Source organism: Pan paniscus, chromosome 20 (genome assembly GCF_029289425.2).
Source record: "Pan paniscus chromosome 20, NHGRI_mPanPan1-v2.0_pri, whole genome shotgun sequence".
Classification (NCBI taxonomy): Eukaryota; Metazoa; Chordata; class Mammalia; order Primates; family Hominidae; genus Pan; species Pan paniscus.
The window spans coordinates 19398842-19426376 of NC_073269.2; the positions used below are offsets into that span (position 1 = coordinate 19398842).

At 57.3% G+C, this 27535-nt stretch overlaps 4 protein-coding genes across 12 annotated transcripts in view; 2 read left to right on the forward strand and 2 right to left on the reverse strand.

Annotated features, from left to right (window-relative positions):
* PKN1 (protein kinase N1) overlaps positions 1-2796 on the forward strand; it is a 38778-nt gene extending 35982 nt beyond the window's left edge. For all 4 annotated transcript variants that reach the window (XM_008959141.4, XM_034945333.4, XM_055103915.2 and 1 more), the window contains exons 16-22: positions 267-443; positions 679-741; positions 839-915; positions 1090-1232; positions 1502-1609; positions 1698-1778; positions 2512-2796. In XM_008959141.4, the coding sequence (XP_008957389.2) occupies positions 267-443; positions 679-741; positions 839-915; positions 1090-1232; positions 1502-1609; positions 1698-1778; positions 2512-2715 (853 nt within the window). In that variant the 3' untranslated portion in view covers positions 2716-2796. The remainder of the gene's footprint in view (positions 1-266; positions 444-678; positions 742-838; positions 916-1089; positions 1233-1501; positions 1610-1697; positions 1779-2511) is intronic.
* Positions 2797-3401: 605 nt separating this feature from the next.
* On the reverse strand, positions 3402-7441 carry PTGER1 (prostaglandin E receptor 1). Of its 2 annotated transcripts, XM_034945337.3 has the most exons (3): positions 6223-7441; positions 4316-5274; positions 3402-3763 (listed from the first exon to the last, which is right to left on the reverse strand). In XM_034945337.3, the coding sequence occupies exons 2-3, from the start codon at positions 5255-5257 to the stop codon at positions 3497-3499; spliced, it is 1209 nt and encodes a 402-aa protein (XP_034801228.1). In that variant the 5' UTR covers positions 5258-5274; positions 6223-7441; the 3' UTR covers positions 3402-3496. The 2 variants fall into 2 exon arrangements, with proteins under 2 accessions (XP_034801228.1, XP_063456029.1); XM_063599959.1 differs by having other exon boundaries at positions 4316-7441.
* A 1278-nt stretch (positions 7442-8719) lies between these two features.
* Positions 8720-27058, reverse strand: GIPC1 (GIPC PDZ domain containing family member 1). Of its 5 annotated transcripts, XM_063599961.1 has the most exons (10): positions 26917-26990; positions 23744-23799; positions 22539-22626; positions 14409-14499; positions 13609-13926; positions 11532-11717; positions 11244-11424; positions 10370-10482; positions 9643-9724; positions 8720-9526 (listed from the first exon to the last, which is right to left on the reverse strand). In XM_063599961.1, the coding sequence occupies exons 5-10, from the start codon at positions 13894-13896 to the stop codon at positions 9375-9377; spliced, it is 1002 nt and encodes a 333-aa protein (XP_063456031.1). In that variant the 5' UTR covers positions 13897-13926; positions 14409-14499; positions 22539-22626; positions 23744-23799; positions 26917-26990; the 3' UTR covers positions 8720-9374. The 5 variants fall into 5 exon arrangements, with proteins under 5 accessions (XP_063456031.1, XP_034801229.1, XP_063456032.1 ...); XM_034945338.4 differs by lacking the exon at positions 14409-14499 and having other exon boundaries at positions 26917-27058; XM_063599962.1 differs by lacking the exons at positions 14409-14499; positions 26917-26990 and adding an exon at positions 21009-21102.
* Positions 20244-20651, forward strand: LOC112437898 (putative small nuclear ribonucleoprotein G-like protein 15). Its single transcript, XM_063599964.1, has one exon. The coding sequence runs from the start codon at positions 20291-20293 to the stop codon at positions 20477-20479; it is 189 nt and encodes a 62-aa protein (XP_063456034.1). The 5' UTR covers positions 20244-20290; the 3' UTR covers positions 20480-20651.
* Positions 27059-27535: the final 477 nt, after the last annotated feature.

Genomic DNA, 27535 nt, shown 5'->3' on the forward strand with positions numbered 1-27535 from the left:
GTACAGGCACTGAGATTGTGCCTGGTCTTCCCAGCATCCTTTTGATAATCAGGAACCCAACTGAGAAAGACTGAAACAAGTAAAGAAATTTATTGGTCTGGATCTGAAAAGTCCAGGAGTGTGCTACCTTCAGGCATGGCTGTATCCAGGTGCTGAGATGACGTTTCTCAGTTCTGCTTCCCTCTGTATGGGCTTTGGTTGCCATCTGGGAGTCTGGGGTAAGTGGCGGCCATGGTCTCTGACTTCTATCCCCTACCCCTCCCCAGCCTGATGTGTGAGAAGCGGATATTGGCGGCAGTGACCAGTGCGGGACACCCCTTCCTGGTGAACCTTTTCGGCTGTTTCCAGACACCGGAGCACGTGTGCTTCGTGATGGAGTACTCGGCCGGTGGGGACCTGATGCTGCACATCCACAGCGACGTGTTCTCTGAGCCCCGTGCCATGTGAGCCTGGACCCCAGCCCGGGCCCCTGCCTCCCCCTACACCATCTGACACTTAGTCCCCCCGAGAGGCTGGCAGCCTGCTTCTCACCCCTCCACCCTCAGGCCTTGCTTCCCTCAGCCTCCCAGAGCTTTGGGGAGACTGGGGGGCTTTTGAGGATGTGGAAGCCCGGCTTATGTGACCCTCCCTCCTTGCAGGGTGGCCCCACCCCTCTCAGCAGCCTCTCTCTCTCTGCAGCTTTTATTCCGCCTGCGTGGTGCTGGGCCTACAGTTTCTTCACGAACACAAGATCGTCTACAGGTGTGTGCGTGTGTGCATGCATGTGCACACTGCCCGTTGTGGGGACAGGGCCCAGACCCCCGCTCATCCCTCTTTCCATCCCTCCAACCCCCAACAGGGACCTGAAGTTGGACAATTTGCTCCTGGACACCGAGGGCTACGTCAAGATCGCAGACTTTGGCCTCTGCAAGGAGGGTGAGGGGCTGGCCTCTGGATTAGACAAAGGAGGGGGAAGGAATGGGGTCCCTAACCCTATTCGGGGTGCCCCCCACCCTGACCCTGGGACAGGGCTGGCTGTGTGGACAACCCCACATTGGGCTGAGTGACTCCTCTGGCCCCCATAACCTCACATGGCCTTGCTGTCCCCAGGGATGGGCTATGGGGACCGGACCAGCACATTCTGTGGGACCCCGGAGTTCCTGGCCCCTGAGGTGCTGACGGACACGTCGTACACGCGGGCTGTGGACTGGTGGGGACTGGGCGTGCTGCTCTACGAGATGCTGGTTGGCGAGGTGAGACCCCGCCCCTGTGTGTCTCGGATCTCATTGGAACCTGCGTGTGCCCAGGGTGGGATCCAAGTCTGCCTCCACCACGTGTTGTGTGATCGAGGGCTGCTGGCTCTGCTTCCCTGGCCTCAGTTTCCACATCTATAAAATGGGGCATTTCCCTGCCCAAGTAAGCCAGCACCCAAGAGCTGCAGCAGAGTGTGGGGCTCAGGTCGGGCTGGGTTTGGAGCAGCCAGAGGAGGGGCCTCGTTCACCCTGGGCCTCCCTCTCCCCAGTCCCCATTCCCAGGGGACGACGAGGAGGAGGTCTTCGACAGCATCGTCAACGACGAGGTTCGCTACCCCCGCTTCCTGTCGGCCGAAGCCATCGGCATCATGAGAAGGGTGAGGACCCCCGACGTGGGGCGGGCCTGGGGAGGGGCAGTGGGGCCCAGGAGGGGACAGATCCTGACACAGTGCTCCTTCCTCCAAGCTGCTTCGGAGGAACCCAGAGCGGAGGCTGGGATCTAGCGAGAGAGATGCAGAAGATGTGAAGAAACAGCCCTTCTTCAGGGTGAGATTCCCCACAAGGACCTCAGTGACCCCGGCCCTCCCCCAGGGCCGGTTCATCACCCCACACCAGACGCCCCCCATGCCTAGCCGCTTTGCCTCAAGGGCCTCGTTGCGCCTCAAGGGCCTCGTTGCACCTCCAGGGCAACATCGTCACCTCCTTTGACACCCCCATTTCCCTCCTCCACTTTTGTTCCCCCCAAGGACCCTCCTAATCCCACATCTCCACTTTTCCCTTTTTTTTTTTTTTTTTTTAAGCCAGGGTCTTGCTCTGTCGCCCAGGCTGGAGTGCAGTGGCTCAATCTCGGCTCACTGCAACCTCCGCCTCCCAGGTTCATGCAGTTCTCCTGCCTCAGCCTCCCGAGTACCTGGGATTACAGGCGTGCACCACTCCACCACACCAGGCTAATTTTTGTATTTTTAGTAGAGACGGGGTTTCACCATGTTGGCCAGGCTGGTCCTGAACTCCTGGCCTCAAGTGATCCTCCCGCCTCGGCCTCCCGAAGTGCTGGGATTACAGGCCTGAGCCACCACGCCGGGCCTCCACTTTTCCTAATCCGGCTTCTCCACCAGGCTCTCGCAGGTGATCCCTCCTGAGCCCCAGTCCCCCCACCCCACTTGTCCTCTATATGCTCACTCCTCTCCGTGGTCCCCGAGCCCCAGGACTGGTCCCCACTGCAGCACGCCCCCTCTTCAGCCTCCAGGCTGACCCTCCCCTCCGCTTCCCTCCCCTGCAGACTCTGGGCTGGGAAGCCCTGTTGGCCCGGCGCCTGCCACCGCCCTTTGTGCCCACGGTGTCCGGCCGCACCGACGTCAGCAACTTCGACGAGGAGTTCACCGGGGAGGCCCCCACACTGAGCCCGCCTCGCGACGCGCGGCCCCTCACAGCCGCGGAGCAGGCAGCCTTCCTGGACTTCGACTTCGTGGCCGGGGGCTGCTAGCCCCCTCCCCTGCCCCTGCCCCTGCCCCTGCCCCTGCCCGAGAGCTCTTAGTTTTTAAAAAGGCCTTTGGGATTTGCCGGATCCTTGCATCCTCCGTGTCTTCTTGTGTGCAGTCATTGGGGGTGGGGGCGTGCTTGGAGGTGTGGACGTTTGCGGGGCAGGTGGCTGGGTGGTCGTGGGAGTCTGACTGATGGGGGTGTCATCTGAAGAGGATCAAGGGGCGGCGTGGACTCGGGGCTGTTCTTATGGTGGGGAGCGTGGGTAAGCCGAGATGGGAGGGGGGGTCGGGATTGTGTTGGGGGGCGCCCAGGGGCGTGGAGCAAAATGGTTTGGGGATAGGGTTTTGGGGCTGTATTGGAAGAGCTCAAAGCCGCAGTGAGCAGAATGGTTTCGGAAGTCCGTTAGGGCAGCGGCAAGGTCAGGAAACGCCCCACACACCCTCTGTCTCTGCTCCCAGCGGAGTCCCAGCCCCCGCCGCCCGCACGGTGCGCTTGCTCCTGCGGCTCTGGCGCCCACGGGCCCGGCAGCCTCGAACCTCCTAGAACCGCGCCCCCGTGTCTCCGCGCCCTCTTCTGGTAGGCCCCGGAACTGCATCCACCCTGGAGGCGCACGCGGCGTCCCTGCAGCCCCCCGCGCGGCCCCAGTGGATGCCGAAGCCCCGACGGGACACACCGTCCTGCCTGGACTCGCAGAATGGCTTTTTATTCCTCAAAGGCTCTGCGCCGCGCACCTGGGCCCAGCCCAGGGTGGGCTGGCTTAGTCGTTGGGCCTCTGGTTGTGCTTAGAAGTGGCTGAGGCCGCTGTGCCGGGAGCTGCGCAGCGAGCTGGCCTCCCAGGCGCTCGGTGTTAGGCCCAGCCCCGCGGGGCCGCCCTTGGCCCCGGCCCTCGGGGGCAGGAGGCGAAGCAGTTGGCGCAGCACGGCCTGGCGCAGTAGGATGTACACCCAAGGGTCCAGGATCTGGTTCCAGGAGGCAAGGCGCACGGCCAGGAACAGTGGCCGCTGCAGGGAGGTAGAGCTCCAGCCGCCGACCGCCAGCGCCACCAACACCTGCGGGGGAAGCCGGTGTGAGCTATAGAGCAGGCGCGGGCGCAGGGGGGCGCAGGGATGGTGGGGGCGTGGCTGGAAGGTAAAAGCCTGGGAGGAGGGGCGAGCCGTCGCAGGGAGGGTAAATGGGGATCCAGATGAGAAACGGATGCGGAAAAAAAGGGGGGGCAAAGAAACAAACACCTTCAGTGGGTGGGGGTCCGGCCGTAGAGGAGTCTCAGGTATCCCGGAAAGAGGAAAAGCAAGGGGGTTGGGTGAAAGGACTAGGGAATGAAGCGCGGGGACTTATAACGGTGGGGCAGGAGAGGAGGCTTGTGTGGGTCGGGGTGCGCTACAAAGACCCCAAAAAGGAAGAGGAGAGGGGGGCTAGGAGGAAGGATGGGAGGTCAGATGGAGAAGGCGATGCTGGCTTTCGGGGCAGGTGGGGCCTCTAGGGGCCGGGGCCTTGGTTGAGTCCAGGATGGAGGCCCCAGGTGTCCTGGGACGACAAAGGGCAGGAGGGTGCCGAGAGGGAGCGGGAAGGAGCGTGGCTCGAGGGGCCGGTGCGCCCCTCACCAGCATTGGGCTCCAGCAGATGCACGACACCACCATGATACCGACAAGCTGGCCCACCATCTCCACGTCGTGGGCGCGAGCTCTGCGTGCCGAGCCGCTGCTCCGAGAGCCGCCAAAGAAGGTGGAGGCCGAAGCGATGGACGAGGCGGACGAGGCGGAGGCCGAGCGGGGTCCGCGCGCCCCCCAGCGACGCCGGCTGTCGGGGCCTGAGGCCGGGGGAGGCCGTCGGGAGCGGCGTCGCCAGCGGGCGCGTAGCAGAGCCAGGCCGCTGAGCGTGTTGCACACCAGCGCGGCGAGGAGCGCGACCAGGCCGAGGCTGGCGAAGAGGCCAGCAAGCAGTGCCTGGCGCCAGCCGCCCGGGGGACCCAGGCCGATGAAGCACCACGTGCCCGGGTACTGCAGCTCATAGCGGCCCACGCGCGCCAGCGGCAGCAGCGCCACGGCCAAGGCCACCGCGGCCACCGCGGCCAGCGCCAGGCGCGCGCGGGCGACCGAGACCCGCGCGGCGTGGAGCAGCGGCCGCGTGACGCCCACGCAGCGCTCCACGGCCATGCCACAGCCCAGCAGCAGCGGGCACAGGCCGAAGAAGACCATGCAGCCGCCCAGGAAGTGGCAGGCCCCGCCGGCCGGAGCGCGCCCCGCAGTGTACAGACGCAGCACCAGCGCGCCCGGGATCACGTGGCCCGCCAGGTCGGTGGCCAGCAGGCTGGCCACAAACAGCAGGAAGGTGGCGGCCGAGCGGCGGCGTCGCAGGCGGCCGGCGGCCTGCGCCAGCAGCGCCAGCGCCAGCAGGTTGGACACGGCGCCCAGCGTCATGGAGAAGATGGGCAGCGCGGGCGAAGCGCCCGACGGCGGCACGGCCGACGTGTTGGGGACCCAGGGCGCCGCGCATGTGGTCGCCTCGCCCGCCAGGCTCAGGTTGAGGGGCCCGCAAGGGCTCATGTCAGGCGCCAGGGGTGCTAGATAGAGGAGAGGAGGGCAGAGTGAGGCTGGCTGGGCCCGGGCGGGGACCAGCCCACGGTGCCATCTCAGAACATCAGGGCCTGTTTGACTCCATGGCGTTCTCAGGCGGCCCCTCTGCCCATGGCAGTTGCCATGGGCAACTCCAAATGACCTGGCCACTCCATTTGGAAACCCTTCTCCCTCTCTTTTGCCTCTCACCACCCCATCTCCTGCTCCAGGGCCTCCCTCTAACCCCACTGGCCCTTTCTCTGCCCTTCATGGTTTCCTGCAAGATTCCCCCCAGCCCCGCCCTCAGGCATCTCTGCCAGTGCCTCTGGGCCTCACAGATCCCACCCCTCCGACCCCCACCTTCCATTTTTACACCCAGCAAATTCCTGGGGCCTGTGGCTCCATCTGATAGCTCTCACCCATTTCTGCCCCTGTGGCCCTACCTGACTTTCCCCATGTCAGCTTTACTCCAGTCCCATCCTCGATGCCCCAGCCCCATCTCTACCACCACTGGCACATCTCTCCCCACGGCCATGTCCCTGTCCCCCATGGACCCATCTCTGACCCCACATGGCACAGCCACATCTGTGCCATGGACCCATCTCTGCCCCTGCCCCATGGACCTGCCTCTGCTCCACTGCGGTCTCTCACCAGGCCCTACCCCGATCACCTCTGCCTCACCCTGGGTGCCCACGGTTCCACTCCATATCCCTGCCCCAGAGGCCTGGAGGCGGCCCCACGACCATCCACTCTTTGATATCCTGGTGGTGAGGGCTGAAAGGGCGGAACTGCCCACCAGGCCAGATGGGAAGGGAGGATGGACAGACGGTAAGACAGGGACGCACAGATCAGGGAGAAGAGCCCGGGGACACAGGACGGACAGCAGGTGGCCATGGCCCCACCCCTTCATGCCCTCCTCCTCCCCAATCAGGGACCCTCATGTGCAACCCGCTTACCTGGCACTGCCTGGGATGTGGGGTCCCCATCACCGGCCGCTCAGCCCTGCCGCCCACTGCGCCCTGGCTCTCCGGCAAGCCGCTTCCTCCCTCCCTCTTCCTGGGGCGGCTCCTCGGCTCCTCCCGCCGCCCTTGCTGGCCTCCAGGGGCCGCTCCACCCCGCGCACGCCCGCTGGGGGCCTGGAGTGGCAGAGACCCCCCTCTCTGCTCCTGGCAATGGGCGGGGGCCACTCTGGGCCCCAGCGGCTCCCTCCACGAGGAGTGAGGCTCCCTGGAGTTGGTCTGGCCCCATGTGACCCCCTCCTCCCAGCAGGGCGGGAGCAGCCCCCTTCCCCCCAGGATCGGGCCTCTTGCCTCATTAATAAAGCGGATAAAATCTAAACACTGGAAAATGTGAGCGTCGTCTGGGGCGGGCTGGGGCAGCTGCAGGGGGTGCCACTGCCCCCCTCCCTGGGGCTTTGGAGCTAGAGAGGCTAACTCCAATTCTGTGGGGCCAGCAATGCCCCCCTGCCCTGCCAAAGCCTTCGTGGATGTCGGGGTGGGTGCTGGTGGGCAGGGCCTCGGGTAGACCAGCTTGGGTCAGGCCCAGCCTGGCCATGGGATCCGCCTATTTATACAGGGGCTTAAGCCCCGGCTAGGGCCACAGCGAGTCATATCCTGGGAGGAGGCTGAAAGGGGGCAGGGGAACCAGGAGGCCTGGCGACCTGGGGACTCTCCCCAGTGACTGGCTCCTTTAAGATGGGCTGAGTGACACCTGTGACACACGTCCTAAGACACAAAGACTCGCCTCCTGCCCTGAGAAGTAGGGTCACACTGGCACAGCCTCACACCCTAAGACATACAATCCTGTCACTTACCACTCAGTTTCATCCTGTCCCCATCTCAGCACAGCCAGGTTGCTGCCGCCACATCCCTGAACTCAGGGTCTTACCCCCAGCGCCGGGACGCACCCAGAGTTACTGCCTCAATTCCAGCCCCTCCCAACACCCCAAAATGCAGCCCTCTGAGATGATCACCCGCACCACCCTCCTTAGTGCTGGGAAATAGGGTCTCACTTGGCACCCCGAGAGACACACACACGCACACACACTCCTTATTGCCAAAACTGCCCCTGACCACACTCTGTATGACTTTCAATGACCCCCCAACAATCCCAGACAGGCCCCACCAGCACACTCCGTACACCCAAGGCACAAGAAGTGACACCCCCCGCCGCTGGACACCAGAGACCTAGCTGGCCACCCCCACCCTCACCCAGAAACAGCAACGCCCTGAGACACACACACCTGCACCCCTAGACACCCCTAGACCTGGCCAGCACCCCCACCCAGGAAACAGCAACACCCCGAGACATACCCTGACACCCCTGAACACCCCAAGGCCTAGCCGGGCACCCCTCCTTGCCCCAGAAACAGCACCCTAAGACACACACCCCCACACCCCGGGACACCCCAAGACACATTCATTCCGTTGCACTCCCCACCACCAGACACTGCCAGTTACACCTGCAATTGCCCTGGAACACAGAGCCGGTTATCACATCCCTTACCCACGACACAGCCCTCCCTCATTGCGTCACGAGCCATCAACACTCTTGATAGACTCACAGTCCTACCCAACACCCGAGACGCACATAGCCACACCCCTTCACCACTGCAACCGGCTCCCAGCACAGACACCCGAGGAGCCCACAGGTGCCCAGGGATGCCCTGAGTCACCAGGACTGCGGCTCCCCGACTCCACCCGGGTCTGTCCACCAACACCCAGCCCCCAGGGTCTTCCCCTTTTCCCCCTTCCCCTCTTCCTGGTGGCCCAGTGCCCGCCCGCCTTTTGGAACGAGGATTGCAAGCTGGCCTCGGACTTCCCCACAGCCTCTCGGCTCACCCCCAAGCATTCCTGTGGGGCCCTCTGGCCCAGTGCCCCTTGCTTCAATCCCTTCCCTTCCCTCCAGGTCTGGCCAGGGTCCCACCCCGCCTTTCCCTGATCACCCTCAATCCTCGAAGATGAGTGGGTTGTCAAAACAAGTATGCTGGGTTTATGTCTAGGGCAAAGCAGGGTGCCCCATGGACGCCTGCGTGTCCAGCATTGGGCCGGGTGGGGTGGGGGCTGCATCACGCCTGCCCCCAACCTCCCGGTGTAGGGGTGGGGCTCTGGCAGGCCTGAGGTTCCATCTTTCTATTTCCAAGCCAGGTTTCAATGCCCTGGTGCTCCCCACGGTCCGGGGGTTGTCACCAGCTGCAGACAGCAGCCTTGTGAAGCTCCAGGGGGTAGGAGGCCTTGTGGGAGAGGGGGCAGGATTTGAACCCTCAGTAGTCCAGGAAGCTCTGGCCCTGCCTGGAAGCCTGGTGGCCTGCAGCCAGAAGGAACAGTGGGAGGGGGCAGGTGGCCTGGTGCCAGCTCCTAATTCAATTTGGAGCCTGCGGAAGATGGATTTCAGCTGCTGAATTCTTTCTCAGCCCCAATCTTCCCCCTCTCCCACCCCGAAGCCACACAGGTCCAACAGCAGATAGATTCTTTATGTTCAAGACAGCAAATTCAGATACAAAAACCCACCGCCATCGTCCCTCCCTCCCTCCTGCTCTGGGCCAGGGATGGGCCTGGAGGGAGAGATGGGAGGTGGGGAGGAGGTTGGGGGGTTCACAGCAGACTCGTGTCAAATGCGGAGGTAATAGGCTCCACAGGGAGGGGGCTCCTCTCAGGAGGGGTGAGGGCATTATTGCATTTGCTGGGGGGAGGGACAACCCTCTCCCCTGTATTCCCTGCGTCAGGAAACTAGGAAGGTCATGACCCCCAAACAGAACCCAAGGCCCCAGGGAGACAGAGGGACCAGTTTGGCAGCTGATGGTGGAAAGTGGCGGAGGCGGGGGTGGCCGCCCAATTTGGCTGATCCCTCCCCTCCCTGTGCCTGACCCGGCTGAGGTAGGTGGGGAACAGGGCACAGGGGGGCCGGGGACCCCGGCCAGACTGGGAACCAGGGAGGGGATGGTACCGATTGGAGCGGGGCAGGGGGCCCGGCCCCACCTCCCCTCACCATCGTCCTTGGGCTGCTGAGCTAGGCTCAGGCTGGAGGCTCGGGTCCTGACGTCAGTGTCCCTGCTGGGGGCCCCCACCAGGTTGCGCCCGGGTCATCATCGCAGGGTCCGGGGGCAGTCCTAGTAGCGGCCGACCTTGGCGTCCCCAATGGCGCCCCAGACGTCAAAGACGAACTCGTCAGGGAAGGCAAAGTCACCCAGCCGTTCGTCCAGGGCCTCGGCCAGCTCATCCGGGTTCCTTTTGTCCTTTCCCAGCTCCACCATGGTGGCCGCTATTGGGGGAGGGGGCAGAACGGAGGCACAAATGACACCAGGGACCAAGGGGCTCAGGGTGGATTCGGCCCCCAGCAGACCTAGATGCCCCCTCCCCCAGGCAGCCCTCACTCACCCAGCTCCGTGTCCCTGATACCCATGTAACTCTCCAGCAGGTCATCCACCTTCTCAATGGCCTTCTCTTCAAAGGCAGAGGGCTGGGGGCCGGGGAGGGGTGACAGCGACATCATAACAATGTGAATATACATAGTAATTGGACGGACTGCCATTGTCACCACTTTACATATATTCATATTTAGACCTCAGGACAACCCTGAGAAGGTGGTATCGGTGTTCAGCTCATCCCCATTTTACTGATGGGCAAACTGAGGCCCATGTGCCCAAGGAAGGTCCCTGGGAGCTGGGAAGTGGCAGAAGTGGACTAGAATCCAGGCTGTCTGCCCAGAGTCCCCTCAGCTAACAGGTAATGCTGCCGGTTATGAAAAGGAAGGGAGGGTTGGGCGCGGTGGCTCATGCCTATAATCCCAGCACTTTGGGAGGCCAAGGAGGCTGGATCACCTGATGTCAGGAGTTCGAGACCAACTCCTGGCCTGGCCAACATGGTGAAACCCCATCTCTACTAAAAATACAAAAATCAGCTGGGCATGGTGGTGGGCACCTGTAATCCCAGCTACTTGGGAGGCTGAGGCAGGAGTATCGCTTGAACCTGGGAGGCAGAGGTTGCAGTGAGCCGAGATTGAGCCACTGCACTCCAGCCTGGGTGATAAGAGTGAGACTCTGTCTCAAAAAAAAAAAAAGAAAGGGAAGGGATGCCGGAGATAGGGTCCGGCTGGAGCACTCACCAGATCCTCCACCGTGGCGGGGCCCCGGGATCGGAGCCGCAGGGTCCCTCGGCCAGTGCCCAGTTGTGGGCCAGAGCCAGGGCGGCCACCCGCTGAGCGCTGGCTGATCATGTCTGTGGGAGGCAGGAGAGGAGTGAGTGTGGGGGAAGCTTGGTTTTAGCACGTTCTGGGCAGGACTTGTCCTTCCTGGCTTTCACCACCACCCCAAACTTCTCCAGGCTTCTGCAAGTTTCTGGGGGCTGGGGCCGGGGTGATCCCAGGAGGGCAGGAATCCTGACTCAGGCCTGGCATGGATGTGGGGCAGAGCAGGGGGAACAGCTGGGGGCCAGGAATAGGAAATGCTGGAGGGGAGACTGGAGGGGCCACTTCTGCTCCCAGGGGCTGGGGGACAGGAAGCAGGTGTACCCCAGCCTGAGTCTCCAGCTGCCTGAGTCCGTCTCCTCTTGGCCAAGGGGGTATGGCTGCTGGGCCACAGACCAGCCCTACCTGCCCAGGGAAGTGATTTAGTCCCCCACCCCCACCTCAGGGGCCTGGGGCCCATTCCTGAGAGTTAGTGAAGCCAGATGGAAAAGTGGAGGGGCTGGCACTGAGCAGTCAAGCCTGGCCTGTTGGGGATGGGGGGCTGGCCAGGGCTGAGGGCGCTTGGCTGGGCTAATGGCCCCTGGAAGCTAGGTGTGAGGGCAACTTCCTCCTCGCCCCCGCCCTTCTCCCAGGCTGGGCCAAGGGCCAGCACCCCGTCTGGGGCCGGGAGGAGCTGCAATCCCTTCCCTTTCGGCAGGCCAGGCTTGGGCGCCACCTGCTGGCCGCTCCCGGCACCACCGCCTGCGCCCATGCGAGCAGCGCCACTGGGGAGGTCCAGGGGCCGGCTCCTCACCGAAGGCCTTTCGAGGCTCCGTGAGCTTCAGCGTGAAGGTACGGCCTCGGGGCAGCTCCTTGAGCAGCCGGGCCACCTCGTAGTGCCGGCAGCCCAGCAGGCTCTGCCCGTTAATGGCCTCGATCATGTCGCCCACGCTGATGAGGTGGATGTGGTCGATCACGCTGCCCTCCTTGATGCGCTGCGGGGGCAGGGAGTCATCAGCCCTTGGGGCTCTGCCCTGGTTTCCGGGGTCCCATGGCCCACCCTCGCTCCCAGGCCTCCGGGGTGCCCTGTCTCCCCAGGCACCTTGATGAAGGCATAGCCAGCCCCATTGTCCGTGATGGTGAGCCCGAGTGCATCCTCCGACTTGAACACCTCCACCTCCTTGCGCTGCCCCTTCACGTGGGCGAAGATGAAGTCCTCCAGCCCGATCTGGCCCCCCAGGAGCTTGTCCATGTCCACTTTGTGGGTGTTCAGGGTGCAGAACATCACCTGCAGGGGTGGGAGACGCTGAAACCTCTTCCCCCTCCCTCCCCCTTTTCTAATCACCACTGGAGGGCTAAGGGAGAGAGCTGGGAGAGGACTAGGGGGATTCCATCCCAGTAGCTGATCACGCACTGAGCCAGGGCCAGGGCAGGGCCCACATTAGGACTAGGATTTAGTTTTCCTTTCGCTTTTTGAGACAGGGTCTTGCTCTGTCACCCAGGCTGGAGTGCAGTGGTGCGATCATAGTCACTGCAGCCACAACCTCCCGGATCCCGGCAATCCTCCCACCTCAGCCTCCCAAGTAGCTGGAACTACAGGTGCTCGCCACCATGCCTGGCTAATTTTTGTATTTTTTGTGGAGATATGGGGTCTCACTATGTTGCACAGGCTGGTCTCCAACTCCTGGGCTCAAGTGATCCTCCTGTCTCAGTCTCCCGAGTAGCTGGGACCACAGACACGTGCCACCACACCCACATAGTTAAAATAATTTTTTTTAGAGATGGGAGCCTCATTATGTTGCCCAGGCTGGCCTGGAACTCCTGAGCTCCAGTGATCCCCCCATCTCAACCTCCCAAGTAGCTGGGACTATAGGTGTGCACCACTGTACCCAGCTAGGATTTCCGTCCTAGCAAAAATTCATTGCTGTGCCAGGTGCGGTGGCTCACGCCTGTAATCCCAGCACTTTGGGAGGCCGAGGTGGGCAGAACACGAGGTCAGGAGATCGAGACCAGCCTGGCCAACATGGTGAAATCCTGTCTCTACTAAAAATACAAAAATTAGCTGGGTCTGGTGGCGGGCGCCTGTAATCCCAGCTACTCGGGAGGCTGAGGCAGGAAAATGGTTTGAACCCAGGAGGTGGAGGTTGCAGTGAGCCAAGATCGTGCCACTGCACTCCAGCCTGGTGACAGAGCAAGACTCCATCTCAAAACAAAAAAAACAAAAAAAAACAAAAAAAACTCATTGCTGCTTTCAGGGAATGGAGCCTGGCACACAGTGAGTGCTCAGGAAATGCTTGTGGAGGACACAGAAACTCATCCCACTTATGGAGACCCCTGCGTCTACTTCTTGCTCAAACCCACTATTGCCCTCCTTGACCCCCTCCCATCTATCCCCACAGTGCTTGGCACCAGGCAAGCCTGCCTCCCACAGCGTTGAGTTTCTCCAAGGCATCACGGAGAAGTGCATCTTGTATCTGGCCTCTAGCCTCCACCATCTCATGGGGCACTGGCCTCCCAATGCCTGACAGGAACTCAGCATCCAGCCCTGGCCATCAGCTCCCACAGTCTGTAGAGGTGCAGGCCTCTCAGTGTCTGATGGGAACTCAGCATTTAACTGTGGCCATCAGCTCCCCACAATCTACTGGGGTGCAGGCCTCCCAACGCCTGATGGGAACTCAGCATCCAGCCCTGGTCGTCAGTTTTGCACAATCGACTGGGATGCAGGCCTCTCAATCCATCCATCCAATCAATCCATCCAGCCCTGGCCTCCCACAGTCCATTGGAGCTCAGGTCTCTCAGTGCCTGTTGGGAACTCAGCATCCACCCCTAGTCTTGCACAATCTACTGGGGGTACACCCCTCCTAATGCCTGATGGGATGTCAGCATGCAGCCCTGGCCATCAGCTCCCACAATCCACTGGGGCACAGGTCTCCCAGTGCCTGATGGGAACTCAGCATCCAGCCCTGGCCTCCAGTTCCCCACAATTCACAGGGGCACAAGCCTCCCAGTGCCTCATGGGAACTCAGCATCCAGCCCGGGCCATTGGCCCCCACCACTGAGTGGGGCCCAGGCTCAGCATCTGTAGCTTCGGCATCTGAGCCCCAGCTCATGAACAGGATGCAGGCCCAGACCTCTGGTCCACCATCAGGGACCCTGGTGCCCGGCTCCCCAGTGGGTACCTCGGCAGTTGGCAGGCGGAAGGCCTCGGCGATCTTGCCATACAGCTCCTTGACGTTGGTGAAGCCCTCGATGCGGCCAGTGGGACTGCCATGGGCCAGCTGGGTGTGGAACACGAGGCGGGGCCGCAGGGCTGGGGGAGGGGGGGGCAAGCCCATTTGGGGGCCCCCCGCCCCACCTCCGCCCAGAGGCCCTGGCTCCCCCACGCCCAGCCCTCCACGGCCTGGCTCAGCCTCCTCATTTTCCACTAGAGGGGGCGCCTTTTTCCGCCGCCCCAGTCCCAGCGGCATGAGCAGCGAGAAGTGGGGTCACCAGAAGATCTGCAGGACAGGAAGTGGGGCTCAGGGCCTGGGCAGAGGCCCTGGGTGCCCCTCCCACACTACTCGAACCATACACGCCCAAGGAAATACTCAGAGAACAAATTGGCCTCGGTTGAAATCCTCATCTCTTGTATAGTGACAGGACACTTATATAAAAGTAATAATAGGGCTGGGTGCGGTGGCTCACGCCTGTAATCCCACCACTATGGAAGGCTGAGGTGGGCGGATCACTTGAGGTCAAAACTTTGAAACCAGCCTGGCCAACATGGTGAAACCCCACCTCTACTAAAAATATAAAAATTAGCCGGGTGTGGTGGTGCGCACCTGTAATCCCAGCTACTTGGGAGGCTGAGGCACAAGAATAGCTTGAACTGGGGAGGTGGAGGTTGCAGTGACCCAAGATCGCACCACTGCACTCTAGCCTGGGTGACAGACTAAGGCTCCGTCTATAAATAAAATAAAATAAAATAAAAAGCTCACACCTGTAATCCCAGCACTGTGGGAGGCTGAGACGGGAGGATCACTTGAGGTCAGGAGTTCGAGATGCCTGACCAACATGTCGAAATCCCATCCCTACCAAAAACACAAAAAAATTAGCCAGGCATGGTGGCGCATGTCTGTAATCTCAGTGATTCAGGAGGCTGAGACATAAGAATTGCTTGAACCCAGGAGGCAGAGGTTGCAGTGAGCCAAGATCACACCACTGCACTCCACCCTGGGCAAAAGAGCAAGACTCTGTCTCAATAATAATAATAATAATAATAATAATAATAATAATACCAGCTAGGATTATTGCTTTGTGACCTTCCTTGTGTGTTTCATTTGTTGTTGTGACAGGGTCTTGCTCTGTCACTTAGACTGGAGTGCAGTGGTATAATTAAAGCTCACTGCAGCCTTGATCTCCCAGGCTCAAGGGATCCTCACACCTCAGTCTCTCAAATAGCTGGGCCCATAGGCACATGCCATGAAGCTCAGCTAAACTTTATTTTATTTTATTTTTTTGAGATGGAGTCTCACTCTGTCCCCTAGGCTGGATTGCAACGGTGTGATCTTGGCTCACTGCAACCTCTGCCTCTCAGGTTCAAGTGATTCTTGAAGAAGAGACCCTGACTCCTTTTTTTTTTTTTTTTGAGACTGAGTCTCACTCCGTTGCCCAGGCTGGAGTGCAGTGGTGCAATCTCAGCTCACTGCAATCTCTTGCCTCCCGGGTACAAGCGATTCTCTTGTCTCAGCCTCCCAAGAAGCTGGGATTACATGTGTGTGCCACCACACCGGGGTAATTTCTACATTTTTGGTAGAGATGGGGTTTCACCAAGTTGGCCAGGCTGGTCTTGAACTCCTGACCTCAAGTGATCCGCCCACCTCAGCCTCCCAAAGCGCTGGGATTAAAAGCATGAACCACTGTACCTAATGCTCAGCTAACGTTTTAAAACTTTTTGCAGGCCGGGCGCGGTGGCTCATGCCTGTAATCCCAGCACTTTGGGAGGCTGAGGCGGGTGGATCACGAGGTCAGGAATTCAAGACCAGCCTGGCCAACATAGTGAAACCCTGTCTCTACCAAAAAAACACAAAAATTAGCCGGGTGTGGTGGCATGTGCCTGTAGTCTTAGCTACTCAGGAGGCTGAGGCAGGAGAATTGCCTGAAACCTGGGAGGCGGAGGTTGCAGTGAGCTTGAGACCGTGCCATTGCCTGGGTGACAGAATGACACTCCATCTCAAAAAAAAAAACCAAAAAACAAAAAACAAAAAACACTTTTTGCAGAGATGAGGGGTCTCAATATGTTGCCCAGAGTGATCTCAAACTCCTAGACTCAAGCAATCCTCCTGCCTCGGCCTCTCAAAAGTGCTGGGAGTACAGGAATGAGCCACAGTGCCCGCCTGTAATCCCAGCACTTTGGGAGGCTGAGGTGGGCGGATCACCTGAGGTCACGAGTTGGAGATCAGCCTGGCCAACATGGTGAGACTCCGTCTCTACTAAAAATACAAAAATTAGCTGGCCGTGGTGGCGGGAGTCTGTAATCCCAGCTACTCGAGAGGTTGAGACAAGAGAATCGCTTGAACCCGGGAGGCAGAGATTGCAGTGAGCTGAGATTGCACCACTGCACTCCAGCCTGGGCAACAGAGCAAGACTCAGTCTCAAAAAAAAAATAATAAAAATAAATAAATAAAAGAGTCAGGGTCTCTTATTGCTCTGTCCCCAGGCTGGAGTGCAGTGGGGTGATCACGATAATGGCTCACTGCAGCTTTGACCTCCTGGGCTCAAGCCATCCTCCATTCTCAGCCTCCCAAGTGGCTAGAACTACAGGCATGTACCACCACACCCGACTATTTTTTTTTTTTTTAATTTTATTGTAGGCCTGGTGCGATGGCTCACATCTGTAATCCCAGCACTTTGGGAGGCTGTGAGCAGAACACTTGAGGTCAGGAGTTCGAGACCAGCCTGGCCAACATGGTGAAACCACATCTCTACTAAAAGTACAAAACTTAGCTGGGCATGGTGGCAGACGCCTGTAGTACCAGCTACTGGGGAGGCTGAGGCAGGAGAATTGCTTGAACCCAGGAGACGAAGGTTGGCAGTGAGCAGAGATCGTGCCAATGCACTCACTCCAGCCTGGGTGACAGAGATAGACTCCGTCTCAAAAAATAAATAAATAAATAAATAAACAAATATATATATATATATAGAGAGAGAGAGAGAGAGAGACAGAGAGAGGGAGAGAGAGAGAAAGGAGTTCTTTTTTTTCTTTTTTTGAGACAGAGTCTCACTGTCACCCAGGCTGGAGTACAGTGGCGCGATCTCGGCTCACTGCAAGCTCCACCTCCAGGGTTCACGCCATTCTCCTGTCTCAGGCTCTGGAGTAGCTGGGACTACAAGTGCCCGCCACCATGCCCAGCTAATTTTTTGTATTTTTAGTAGAGACGAGGTTTCACCACGTTTGCAAGGATGGTCTCGATCTCCTGACTTCATGATCTGCCTGCCTCGGCCTCCCAAAGTGCTGGGATTACGGGCGTGAGCCACCGCGCCTGGCAAGGAGGTGATCTTTCTGTGTTGCCCAGGCTGGTCTGGAACTCCTGGCTTCAAGGAGCTTTTGGCCTCCCAAAGCTCTGGCATGACAGGTATGGGCCACCGTGCCCAGCCTGTGACCTTCCTTAACCCTCACACCACACTGTAACACAGGGATCACGTTATGCTGTAATTATGCCCATTGAACAGATGAGAAAATGGAGCCTCAAAGCAACTACGCTTCTATTTTCCTCTCAGCCACAGTCACTAACACTGTGTGCAAAAAATTTCTGACTCTCCCCCTTTGGACCAAACAGGTGGATGGCACTTCCTGGCCTCCTTGTGACTGGGCAGATAAATGATTATTTCTGGCAAATAGGTTGTGAGAGGAAGTGGCACATGACATTTCTGGGCTGAGGCATTTAAGTGCTGGAGCCTCCAGAGATCTATCTTTCCCAGGCAGGGTGATGAGCAACACTTGATATGGTGGCGACTCTATGAGGCCGGGCCCTGAATGACTACGGTGAATGGCGCCCCCTGCTGAGCCGCAATGGAAGTGTAGCAGGAAGAAAAAGCAAATCTTTGCTGAATTCAGCCACTAAAACTTTTGCGGTTGTTTTCTACACCACGTACATTTTTTTTCTGTTTCTTTCTTTCTTTCTTTCTTTCTTTCTTTCTTTTTTTTTTTTTTTTGAGACAGAGTCTTGCTCTGTCACCCAAGCAGCAGTGCAGTGGTGCGATCTCAGCTCACTGCAACCTCCGCCTCCTGGGTTCAAGCGATTCACCTGCCTCAACCTCCCAAGTAGCTGTGACTACAGAAGACTCCTGACCTCAAGTGATCCACCCGCCTCAGCCTCTTGAAGTGCTGGGATTACAGGCATGAGCCACCGCGCCCGGCCCGCTTCTTTATTTCTCTCTTTCTCCATTCTCCCCTCCCTTCAAACAATTTTTTTTTTCTTTTTAGTACTTACTATATTCTGTGCACCATTTTAGATACTGTCTTCAATAAAAAAAGCAAGATCCCTGACTAGGGCCACCATGTTCAGTTACACAAGTTGTGTACTGTGCAAAATTACTAGACCAAGGTGGCAAGTAGGACTGAAATTCGGTCTGCGCACTGCCTGCCAAGCTACATTTCTTGGTGTGGTGTCTGCCAGGAGGAAGAGATGCCTTTCATTTTTTCTTTCTTTTTTTTTTTTTTTGAGACAGAGTCCGTTCTGTGTTGCCCAGGCTGGAGTGCAGTGGTGCAATCTTGGCTCACTGCAAGCTCCGCCTCCCAGGTTCCAGCAATTCTCCTGCCTCAGCCTCCCAGGTAGCTGGGACTACAGGTGCACGCCACCATGCCCAGCTAATTTTTTTTGTGTTTTTAGTAGAGATGGAGTTTCACTATGTTGGCCAGGCTGGTCTCGAACTCCTGACCTCGTGATTCGCTCGCCTCAGCCTCCCAAAGTGCTGGGATTACAGGCATGAGTCACTGCACCCGGCCGAAGAGATGTCTTTCTAATTCACTCACAGACGCTATATAGGCTAGCTGGGGCTCTGCACATGACCTCCAGAAGTGGACAGTCCGGAAGAGGAAATGCACAGGGAGCAGGGAAATGTGTAAATGTCTAATATAAATTTTTTCCTTTATTTTCCTTTTTTCTTCTTTTTTTTTTTTTTTTTTTGACAGAGTCTTGCTGTGTTGCCAAGGCTGAGGTGCAGTGGTGCAATCAGAGCTCACTGCACCCTTGCCCTCCTGGGCTCAAGTGATCCTCCCGCCCCAGCCTCTTGAGTAGCTGGGACCACAGGTGCTTGCCACCATGCCCTGCTAATTTTTTTATTTTTGTTTTTTAGAGACAGGGTCTTGCTATGTTGTCCCGGCTGGTCTCAAACTCCTGGGCTCAAGTAATCCTCCTGCCATGGACTCCTAAAGAGCTGGGATTATAGGCATGAGCCACTGTGCCCAGCCTCATATAATTTTTAATAGTGATATGGAGACAAAGCAAGACAAGTTCTATAGACAAGATCAGTGAGGGCGTCTCTGAGCACGTGAAGCTGAACTTGAGACCTGAACCACAGGACGAAGCATTCATGCAATGATTTGGGGCAAGAACGTCCCAAGTAGAGAGAACAGCCAGTAGAAAAGCCCTGAGCTGGGGCTGGGCATGGTGGCTCAAGCCTGTAATCCCAGCACTTTGGGAGGTTGAGGTTGACGGATCACATGAGGTCAGCAGTTCGAGACCAGCCTGGCCTACATGGCAAAACCCCATCTCTACTAAAAATACAATACACAGGTGGGCGTGGTGGTGCACACCTGTGATCCCAGCTACTCGGGAAGCTGAGGTGGGAGAATCACTTGAATGCAGGAGGCGGAGGTTGCAGTGAGCCGAGATCACACCACTGCACTCCAGCCTGGGTGACAAACCGAGACTCCATCTCAAAAAAACAAAGAAAAGCCCTAGCCAGGCGCGGTGGCTCATGCCTGTAATCCCAGCACTTTGGAAGGCCAAGGCAGGCGGATCATGAGGTCAGGAGTTTGAGGCCAGCCTGACCAACATGGTGAAACCCCGTCTCTACTAAAAATACAAAAATTAGCCAGGTATGGTGGTGCATGCAAACCTCATCTCTACTAAAAACACAAAAATTAGCTGGGCGTAGTGGTGCATGCTTGTAATCCCAGCTACTCCTGAGGCTGAGGTTGCAGTGAGCTGAGATCACGCCATTGCACTCCAGCCTGGGCGACAGAGCGAGATTCGGTCTAAACAAAAAAAAAAAAAAAGAAAGAAAAGCCAAGCCCTGAACTGGGCATGCAATTGGCATGTTTGAGGAACAGTGAGGAGGCCTGTGGGGTTGGAACAGTGATTGAAGGGGGGATAGTGAGAACATGAGGGCAGGGAGGTAACAGGTTGCCATGTTTTCCTGATTTTTTTTTTTTTAATGGGGTCTCACTCTGTCGTCCAGGCTGCAGTGGAGTGATGTGATCACAGCTCACTACAGCCTCAAATTCCTGGGCTCAAGCAATCCTCCTGTCTCAACCTCCTGAATAGCTGAGACTACAGGTGTTCACAGCCACGCCCAGCTAATTTTTATTTTTTGTAGAGACGGGTCTCACTACGTTGCCCAGATTGGTCCTGAACTCCTGGGCTCAAGCAATCCTCCCGCCTTGGCCTTCCAAAGTGCTGGGATTATAGGCATGAGCTACCACACCCAGCCTGCTATGGTTTGGATAAGGTTTGCCCCATTGAAACTCATGCTAGAACAATCGATTGGCTAACGAGGTCGATGACGCCAGGCACAAGATGCTGGGCCTACCACGGTAGCGTGAGGGAAGCCGTGCGTTCTGTTCCAAGGCATCTGTGAGCCCATGGAGTATACACCATGAGCAAAGCTCACCCTCTTGAGTTGAAAAAATTTATGGACAAGAAGTTTTCATTGAAATTAAATGGTGGCAGACATGTCCAAGGAATATTGCGGGGATTTGATCCCTTTATGAACCTTGTGATAGATGAATGTGTGGAGATGGCGACTAGTGGACAACAGAAAAATATTGGAATGGTGGAAATATGAGGAAATAGTATCATCATGTTAGAAGCCTTGGAATGAGTATAAATAATGGCTGTTCAGCAGAGAAACCCATGTCCTCTCTCCATAGGGCCTGTTTTACTATGATGTAAAAATTAGGTCATGTACATTTTCATATTAGACTTTTTGTTAAATAAACTTTTGTAATAGTCAAAAATGCTTTTTCAGATGTTCTGAATATACAATATTAGCTCTCATTCCAATTTTTTCTAACATGAATTTTCCTGGTTGACATTGATTTCAAAGGGTTTTATGTATTAAAGTGAAAGAATCTTATTAAATGTGAAACATGGCAAGGAGGAAAAAAAAAAAAAAGAAACTCATGCTAAAATTTGATCCCCAAAGTGGTGGTGTGGTGTTGGGAGGTGGGGCCTAGTGGGAGGTGTCTGTGTTATGGGGCCAGATCTCTCCTGAATGGCTTGAAGTAGCTCTGGAAGCAATGAGTGCTTGCTCTCAAGAGCCCGGATTAGTTCTCCAGAACATACAGTAGTTGGCCAGGTGCAGTGGCTCATACCTGTAATCCCTGCACTTTGGGAGGCCGAGGCGGGTGGATCACGAGGTCAGCAGTTCGAGACCAGCCTGGCCAACATGGTGAAACCCCGTCTCTACTAAAAATACAAAAAATTAGGCCAGGCACGGTGGTGGGCACCTGTAATCCCAGCTACTGGGGAGGCTGAGGCAGGAGAATTGCTTGAACCTGGGAGGTGGAGGTTGCGGTGAGTCAAGACCATGCCATTGCACTCCAGCCTGGGCAACAGAGAGAGACTCAGTCTCAAAAAGAAAAAAAAGAAAATACATTAGTTAGGCCAGGAACAGTGGTTCACACCTGTAATCCCAGCACTTTGGGAGGCAGAGGCAGACGGATCACCTGAGGTCGAGAGTTCGAGACTGGCCTGACCAACATGGAGAAACCCCATCTCTACTAAAAATACAAAATTAGCTGGGTGTAGTGGCACATGCCTGTAATCCCAGCTACTAGGGAGGCTGAGGCAGGAGAATCGCTTGAACCTGGGAGGCAGAGGTTGAGGTGAGCTGAGACCGTGCCATTGCTCTCCAGCCTGGGCAACAAGAGCGAAATTCCGTCTCAAAAAGAAAAAAAAGGCCAGGTGCGGTGGCTCACGCCTGTAATCCCAGCACTTTGGGAGTCTAAGGCGGGTGGATCACGAGGTCAGGAGATCGAGACCATCCTGGCTAACACAGTGAAACCCCGTCTCTACTAAAAATACAAGAAAAATTAGCCGGGCGTGGTGGCACACACCTGTAGTCCCAGCTACTCGGGAGGCTGAGGCAGGAGAATGGCGTGAACTCGGGAGGCGGAGCTTGCAGTGAGCCGAGATCATGCCACTGCACTCTAGCCTGGGTGACAGAGGGAGACTCCATCTCAAAAAAAAAAAAAAAGAATGAAAGAAAATACATTAGTTAGGCCGGGCGCAGGGGCGGTGGCTCCCGCCTGTAATCCTAACACTTTGGGAGGCCGAGGCAGGTGGATCACCTGAGGTCAGGAGTTTGAGACCAGCCTGGCCAACATGGTGTGAGCCAAAGAAGGCTGGTGTGAGCCACTGCGCTCAGCCTATATTTTCTTATGTAAAAGGGACTTCCTGGTGCCTCCTATCCAATGGTCTCTTCCAGGGGGCCATGCTGGATTCAGCTTGGCCGCATCCAGTCTTTTTTTTTTTTGAGATGAACTCTCACTCTGTCACCCAGGCTGGAGTGCAATGGCGCGATCTCGGCTCACTGCAACCTCCACCTCCCAGGTTCAAGCGATTCTCCTGTCTCAGCCTCCTGAGTAGCTGGGATTACAGGTGCGCGCCACCACACCTGGCTAATTTTTGTATTTTTAGTAGAGATGGGGTTTCTCCATGTTGACCAGGCTGGTCTGGAACTCCTGACCTCAGGTGATTCGCCTGCCTTGGCCTCCCAGAGTGCTGGGATTACAGGTGTGAGCCACTGCACCCAGCCTGCACCTAGTCTCATGCATCCATTCATTTGTCTGTCCCCTAACACACCCTCTCATCTCACCTGGTCCATCTCCATGATCACTTACCTAAACTAGTGTGGTTGCCTCCTGTGGGTTTCCCAGCTTCCACCCTCACCCCCTACGACTTCTTGTCCAGACAGCAGCCAGAATGGTCCTGTAAAACATAAGTCATGTCGCATTTGTCTCTGCTCTGACCCCTCCCCGGGCTCTGACCTCGCTGGAAAGAAAAATCAGTGTCGGCCGGGCGTGGTGGCTCTTGCCTGTAATCCTAACACTCTGGGAGGCCAAGGTGGGCATGAGCCACCACGCCCAGCCATATATTTTCAAAATTAGCCAGGCGTGGTGGCGGGCGCCTGCAGTCCCAGCTACTCGGAAGGCTGAGGCAGGAGAATGGCATGAACCCGGGAGGTGGAGTTTGCAGTGAGCCAAGATCGTGCCACTGCACTCCAGCCTGGGTGACAGAGTGAGACTCCATCTCAAAAAAAAGAAAAAAGAAAAGACCCCTCATCATCCCTCCAATTCCGCCAGCTCTACGCACTGGGAGGCAGGAAACTAAAAACATGAATCTGGAACCTGGCTTCATCTCTTAATAGCTGTGTGACTTTGGGCAAGGGTCTTAACCTCTCTGAGCTCCAAGGAAATCATGCATGAGCTTGGAACAGTCCTGGCACACAATAAGGGTTGCATAAATATTGGTGACAATTACTGCTACTGCCATCTTTTGTTTTTTTTTTTTTTGAGACGGAGTCTCGCTCTGTTGCCCAGGCTGGAGTGCAGTGGCGCGATCTCAGCTCACTGCAAGCTCTGCTTCCCGGGTTCACGCCATTCTCCTGCCTCAGCCTCCCGAGTAGCTGGGACTACAGGTGCCCGCCACCATGCCCAGCTAATTGTTTGTATTTTTAGTAGAGACGCTGTTTCATCATGTTAGCCAGGATGGTCTCGATCCCCTGACCTCGTGATCCACCTGCCTCGGCCTCCCAAAGTGCTGGGATTATAGGCGTGAGCCACTGCGCCCGGCCTTGCTACTGCCATCTGTACCAAGATTCAAGCTTCCTCCTTTTCCCAAGATCCCTACATCCTGACCACCAATTCCCAGCCTCCTTACTCTCTCTCTCTGCCCACACCCACTTCCCTGGTTCATGCCAGCTTCTGTGTCCCCACCCGTGAGGAGGCATTAACAGCAGTGAGGAAAGTGAGTGAGTAATGAATCTGCCTGCCACGGCCATAAGAGGCTTCGTGGCCTGGGTTCAAATCCCACCCCTGCCACTTACCAGCTGCGTGGCCGGGGGGCAAGTCACTTCACATCACAGGGCCTCAGTTTCTTCATCTGAAAAATGGGTGGAATTCCTGTCACTCTCAAGGTGGTTGTGGAAATCCAAAGAGATTACCCACGTATCCCATCTACACTCTGCCTCAGACTCCATTTAAGGACGCTGTTGTCATTACTATGGGTGTCTCCTCCTCTGCCCTGCCCCTGCCCTGCCCTGCCCAGGAATATCCCAACCCTCTCTGCCTGCCAATACCTACTCCAGGCCCACTCCTCCACGAAGCCTCCCAGGCTTGCCCCAGCATGCTGGAACCGCCCCTGTGGTACAGATGGCTCAGGCCCATGAACTTAATTGCATGCTGCCCTGACAGAACTCTTGTCTTCCAGCTTCAGGCTGTCATTTAACTTCATGTCTCTATTTTAAAACGTAAACCAGATGGCATCACTGCCCTGCCTGAAACTTTACAATAGTTTCCGACCTTCTGGAAGAAAAACTGCAAACTCCTTACTGTGACCCACAAACCCCTGCAGAATCGCTGCTCTGGGTTCATCTTCTGCTCCAACCATGTGATTCCAAACTTGGTCCAGCCTAAAGACCTTGGCCTTGCCCATCTCTCTTTTTTTTTTTTTTTCGAGATGGAGTCTTGCTCTGTCACCCAGGTTGGAGTGCAGTGGCGCCATCTCAGCTCACTGCAACCTCCACCTCCTGGGTTCAAACGATTCTTCTGCCCTAGCCTCCTGAGTAGCTGGGATTACAGGCACGCACCACCACATCCGGCTAATTTTTGTATTTTTATTTTGTATTTATTTATTTTTATTTATTTATTTATTTTTGAGACGGAGTTTCATTCTTGTTGCCCAGGTTGGAGTGCAATGGCGCGATCTTGGCTCACCGCAACCTCTGCCTACCGGGTTCAAGCGATTCTCTCCTGCCTCAGCCTCCCATGTAGCTGTGATTACAGGCATGTGCCACCACGCCCAGCTTATTTTATATTTTTAGTAGAGACAGGGTTTCTCCATGTTGGTCAGGCTGGTCTTGAACTCCTGACCTCAGGTGATCTGCCTGCCTCGGCCTCCCAAAGTGCTGGGATTACAGGCATAAGCCACCACGCCTGGCCTATTTTTATTTTTATTTTGAGATGGAGTCTCGCTCTGTAGCCCAGGCTGGAGTGCAGTGGCACGATCTCAGCTCACTGCAACCTCCACCTCCCGGGTTCAAGCGATTCTCCTGCCTCAGCCTCCTGAGTAGCTGGGCTTACAGGCGTGCGCCACCACACCCAGCTAATTTTCATATTTTTAGGAGAGAGGGGGTTTCACCATGTTGATCAGGCTGGTCTCGAACTCCTGACCTCTTGACCCACCTGTCTCAGCCTCCCAAAGTGCTGGGATTACAGGGGTGAGCCACGCCCCTGGCCAATTTTTGTATTTTTAGTAGAGACAGGGTTTCCCCATGTTGGCCAGGCTGGTCTCAAACTCCTGACCTCAAGCAACCCACCCGCCTCGGCCTCCCAAAGTGCTGGGATTACAGGCGTGAGCCACCGCGCCCGGCCCCCTTGTCTGATCTTTGCGGGGCTGGCACCCCTTGCCCACAACTACTCTCTACAGTACCACCCGCTCATATTTTATTCATACCACTTAGTGCCATCTGAAATTATCTTCTTTATTTACTTGCTAACTTGTTTGTTGGCTGCTTCCTTCCTTTCAGAGTGCCAACTCCTCAAAAGTAGGGATTTTGTTTTGTTCACTGTTGCATTTTCTGTGCCAAGAACAGTGCCTAGCACATGCATGTAGCAGGTGCTCACTAAATATTTGTAGACTGAGTGAATGAATGTGTCTCAGGTCCTCGTTCTGATTGCTCTCTGTGCTCCCCATCCTTGAAACAGCCCCCTAAACATGCCTGCTGTGCGGTTGCCAACTGTCCTAGGCTCCCCACTTTCCCTGGCTCCCCTCACACCTGAACACAGAGATGAAGAGCCACTTCAGCCCGGATATTGAGTGTTTGGGCTGGAATTTCAGCATCCTCACCCCCTCATCCTGGGAAGGGCCTGAAACTTAGCAACCCCACGGCCACACAGAAGCAGTGTGGCCAGCAGGAGGAGGGGAAGGGGGTTCCTGGGAGCACACAGAAGCTAGGGGAAGGGGGAAACCACGCCCAGGCTCCCCGTTCCAGCACAGTATTGCTTTGGAGAGAAGGAGGGAAAGAGGCCTCTGATTCACTCTTGAAAAACCGGCTCCTGGGTGTTTCCGGGGAGAACGCCTACTTCCCAGCCTCGGCCCAGGTTGCCAGGGGGGGACCCAGTGGGCCCAGACCCCAGCATCCTGGCCCCTGCAGACGTCACTCTCTTCTCTGGACCCAGGTAGTTAGACCTGCCCTCTCCAGCTCTGGGGAGAAGGAAAAGGAGGGCAGCTTCCTGTTTGAGTGGCTGGTAAAGCAAAAGACCAGCAGGTGTGGCCCTGATGATGAGTACGGGGTAGGGGGTGGGAGGGGTAGGGGGCCGGAGCTACTCAGCAACAAGTGGAGTTATTGGTATCCAGTCTAGTGGGTGTGACTCCAGTTCTGGACCCTGGGGCATGAGTTCCAGTCCCAGATGTGCCAGTTACTAGCTGTGTGACCTTGGGCAAGTCACTCCACCTCTCTGGGTAGGCTGCCTCACCTTTTTTACAAGAAGGCACAGCACCTCCCATGAGGTGTTTAGAGTCAATTATCCTCATGGTAAATGCCTGACACGGAAGCTCTCCAATAAATGCTAGCTGAGGTGGAGTTTTTCATGATGATTATTATTCAGACCCTGGTCCTCACTGCGTCCCCCCCAAGGCCCTGGAGGGTTCAGACGCGGTTAGCTCAGGGGAAGTGCCCAGGAAAGGGTCAGAAACACTGACCCCGCGCCTGTCCACGCTGGGATGGGGACAGTCCAGCCGGGGGACGGGGGGAGGGGCAAGCCCAGAAACCCCAGCCCAGCGTTGGGAGGCGTTTGTCCCCTGCCCGCCAGCAGGAAGGGAGCTGCCCCCACCACCCCCCACCCCCGCTTCCCCTGGGAAGGGGCCTCCGGCATCCCCGCGCGCAGCCTAGACCTCCAGTCGCGTCCACGGCGCCGGCCCCACCCTGCAGGATCGGCCGGATCCTCGCAGGCCCGCGACCCCCGGAGCAGACACATCCTTCCCGCAGAGGCCACTCACCTGCTCCGCCGCCGCCGCCACCACCGCCACCACCGCCACCACCGCCACCACCGCCACCGCCGCCACCGCCGCCACCGCCGCCGCTGCCTCCGCCTCCCAGTGCGCACCCGGCTCGGCCCTCCGCAAACTCCAGCCCGGGCCTCTCCCGCAGCGGCGCCTGGGGGGCGGGGCCGACGCCCGCGGCCGGCCAATCAGCGGCTGCCTCTCGGTGCTCGCGGCCAATCCGCGTCGTCCGCTTCGGGTGGACCCGACGGAAACATTCCAGAGGGATCCCTCCGCCTCGCCCGGCTCTTCCCGACTCCCCCCCGCGCCGCGAAGCAGTGGACCGTTCCGCCCCGCCTAAGCCGCGGCTGGCTGTACCACCGGAGGGCTGAGGAGGGGGGGGAGCTGCAGCTGGGCCCCGGCCAATCGCGAGGGAGGAAGGAGACAAGCGGCCAATGGGAAGGAAGCTGGGGCCCCTGAACCACGTGCTGTCGGCTGAGTGTCAGTCTCGGGTGCCCTGGGTGGTGAGGGGCGGGGGAGTCAGGTGACCTAGGCCAGGTTTCGGAGAAAGGATTCGAACTTCCGACGTCCAGGAAAGCGGACCGTTTAGGAGACCTGGGTGGGGGTCAATGGCAGT

Bases quoted from the DNA above. Each gene is read 5' to 3' on its own strand.
- LOC112437898 (XM_063599964.1), top strand. From the start codon at position 20,291: ATGAGCAAAGCTCACCCTCTTGAGTTGAAAAAATTTATGGACAAGAAG.
- PTGER1 (XM_034945337.3), bottom strand. From the start codon at position 5,257: ATGAGCCCTTGCGGGCCCCTCAACCTGAGCCTGGCGGGCGAGGCGACC. The intron at 3,764-4,315 runs GTGAGGGGCGCA...CTTCCCCCGCAG, and splicing joins TCTGCTGGAGCCCAATGCTG to GTGTTGGTGGCGCTGGCGGT.
- GIPC1 (XM_034945338.4), bottom strand. From the start codon at position 13,896: ATGCCGCTGGGACTGGGGCGGCGGAAAAAGGCGCCCCCTCTAGTGGAA. The intron at 9,725-10,369 runs GTGAGTGCTCCA...CCCGGCCCCCAG, and splicing joins CCGCCACGGTGGAGGATCTG to CCCTCTGCCTTTGAAGAGAA. The intron at 9,527-9,642 runs GTGAGTGAGGGC...CTCCCCCAATAG, and splicing joins TATCAGGGACACGGAGCTGG to CGGCCACCATGGTGGAGCTG.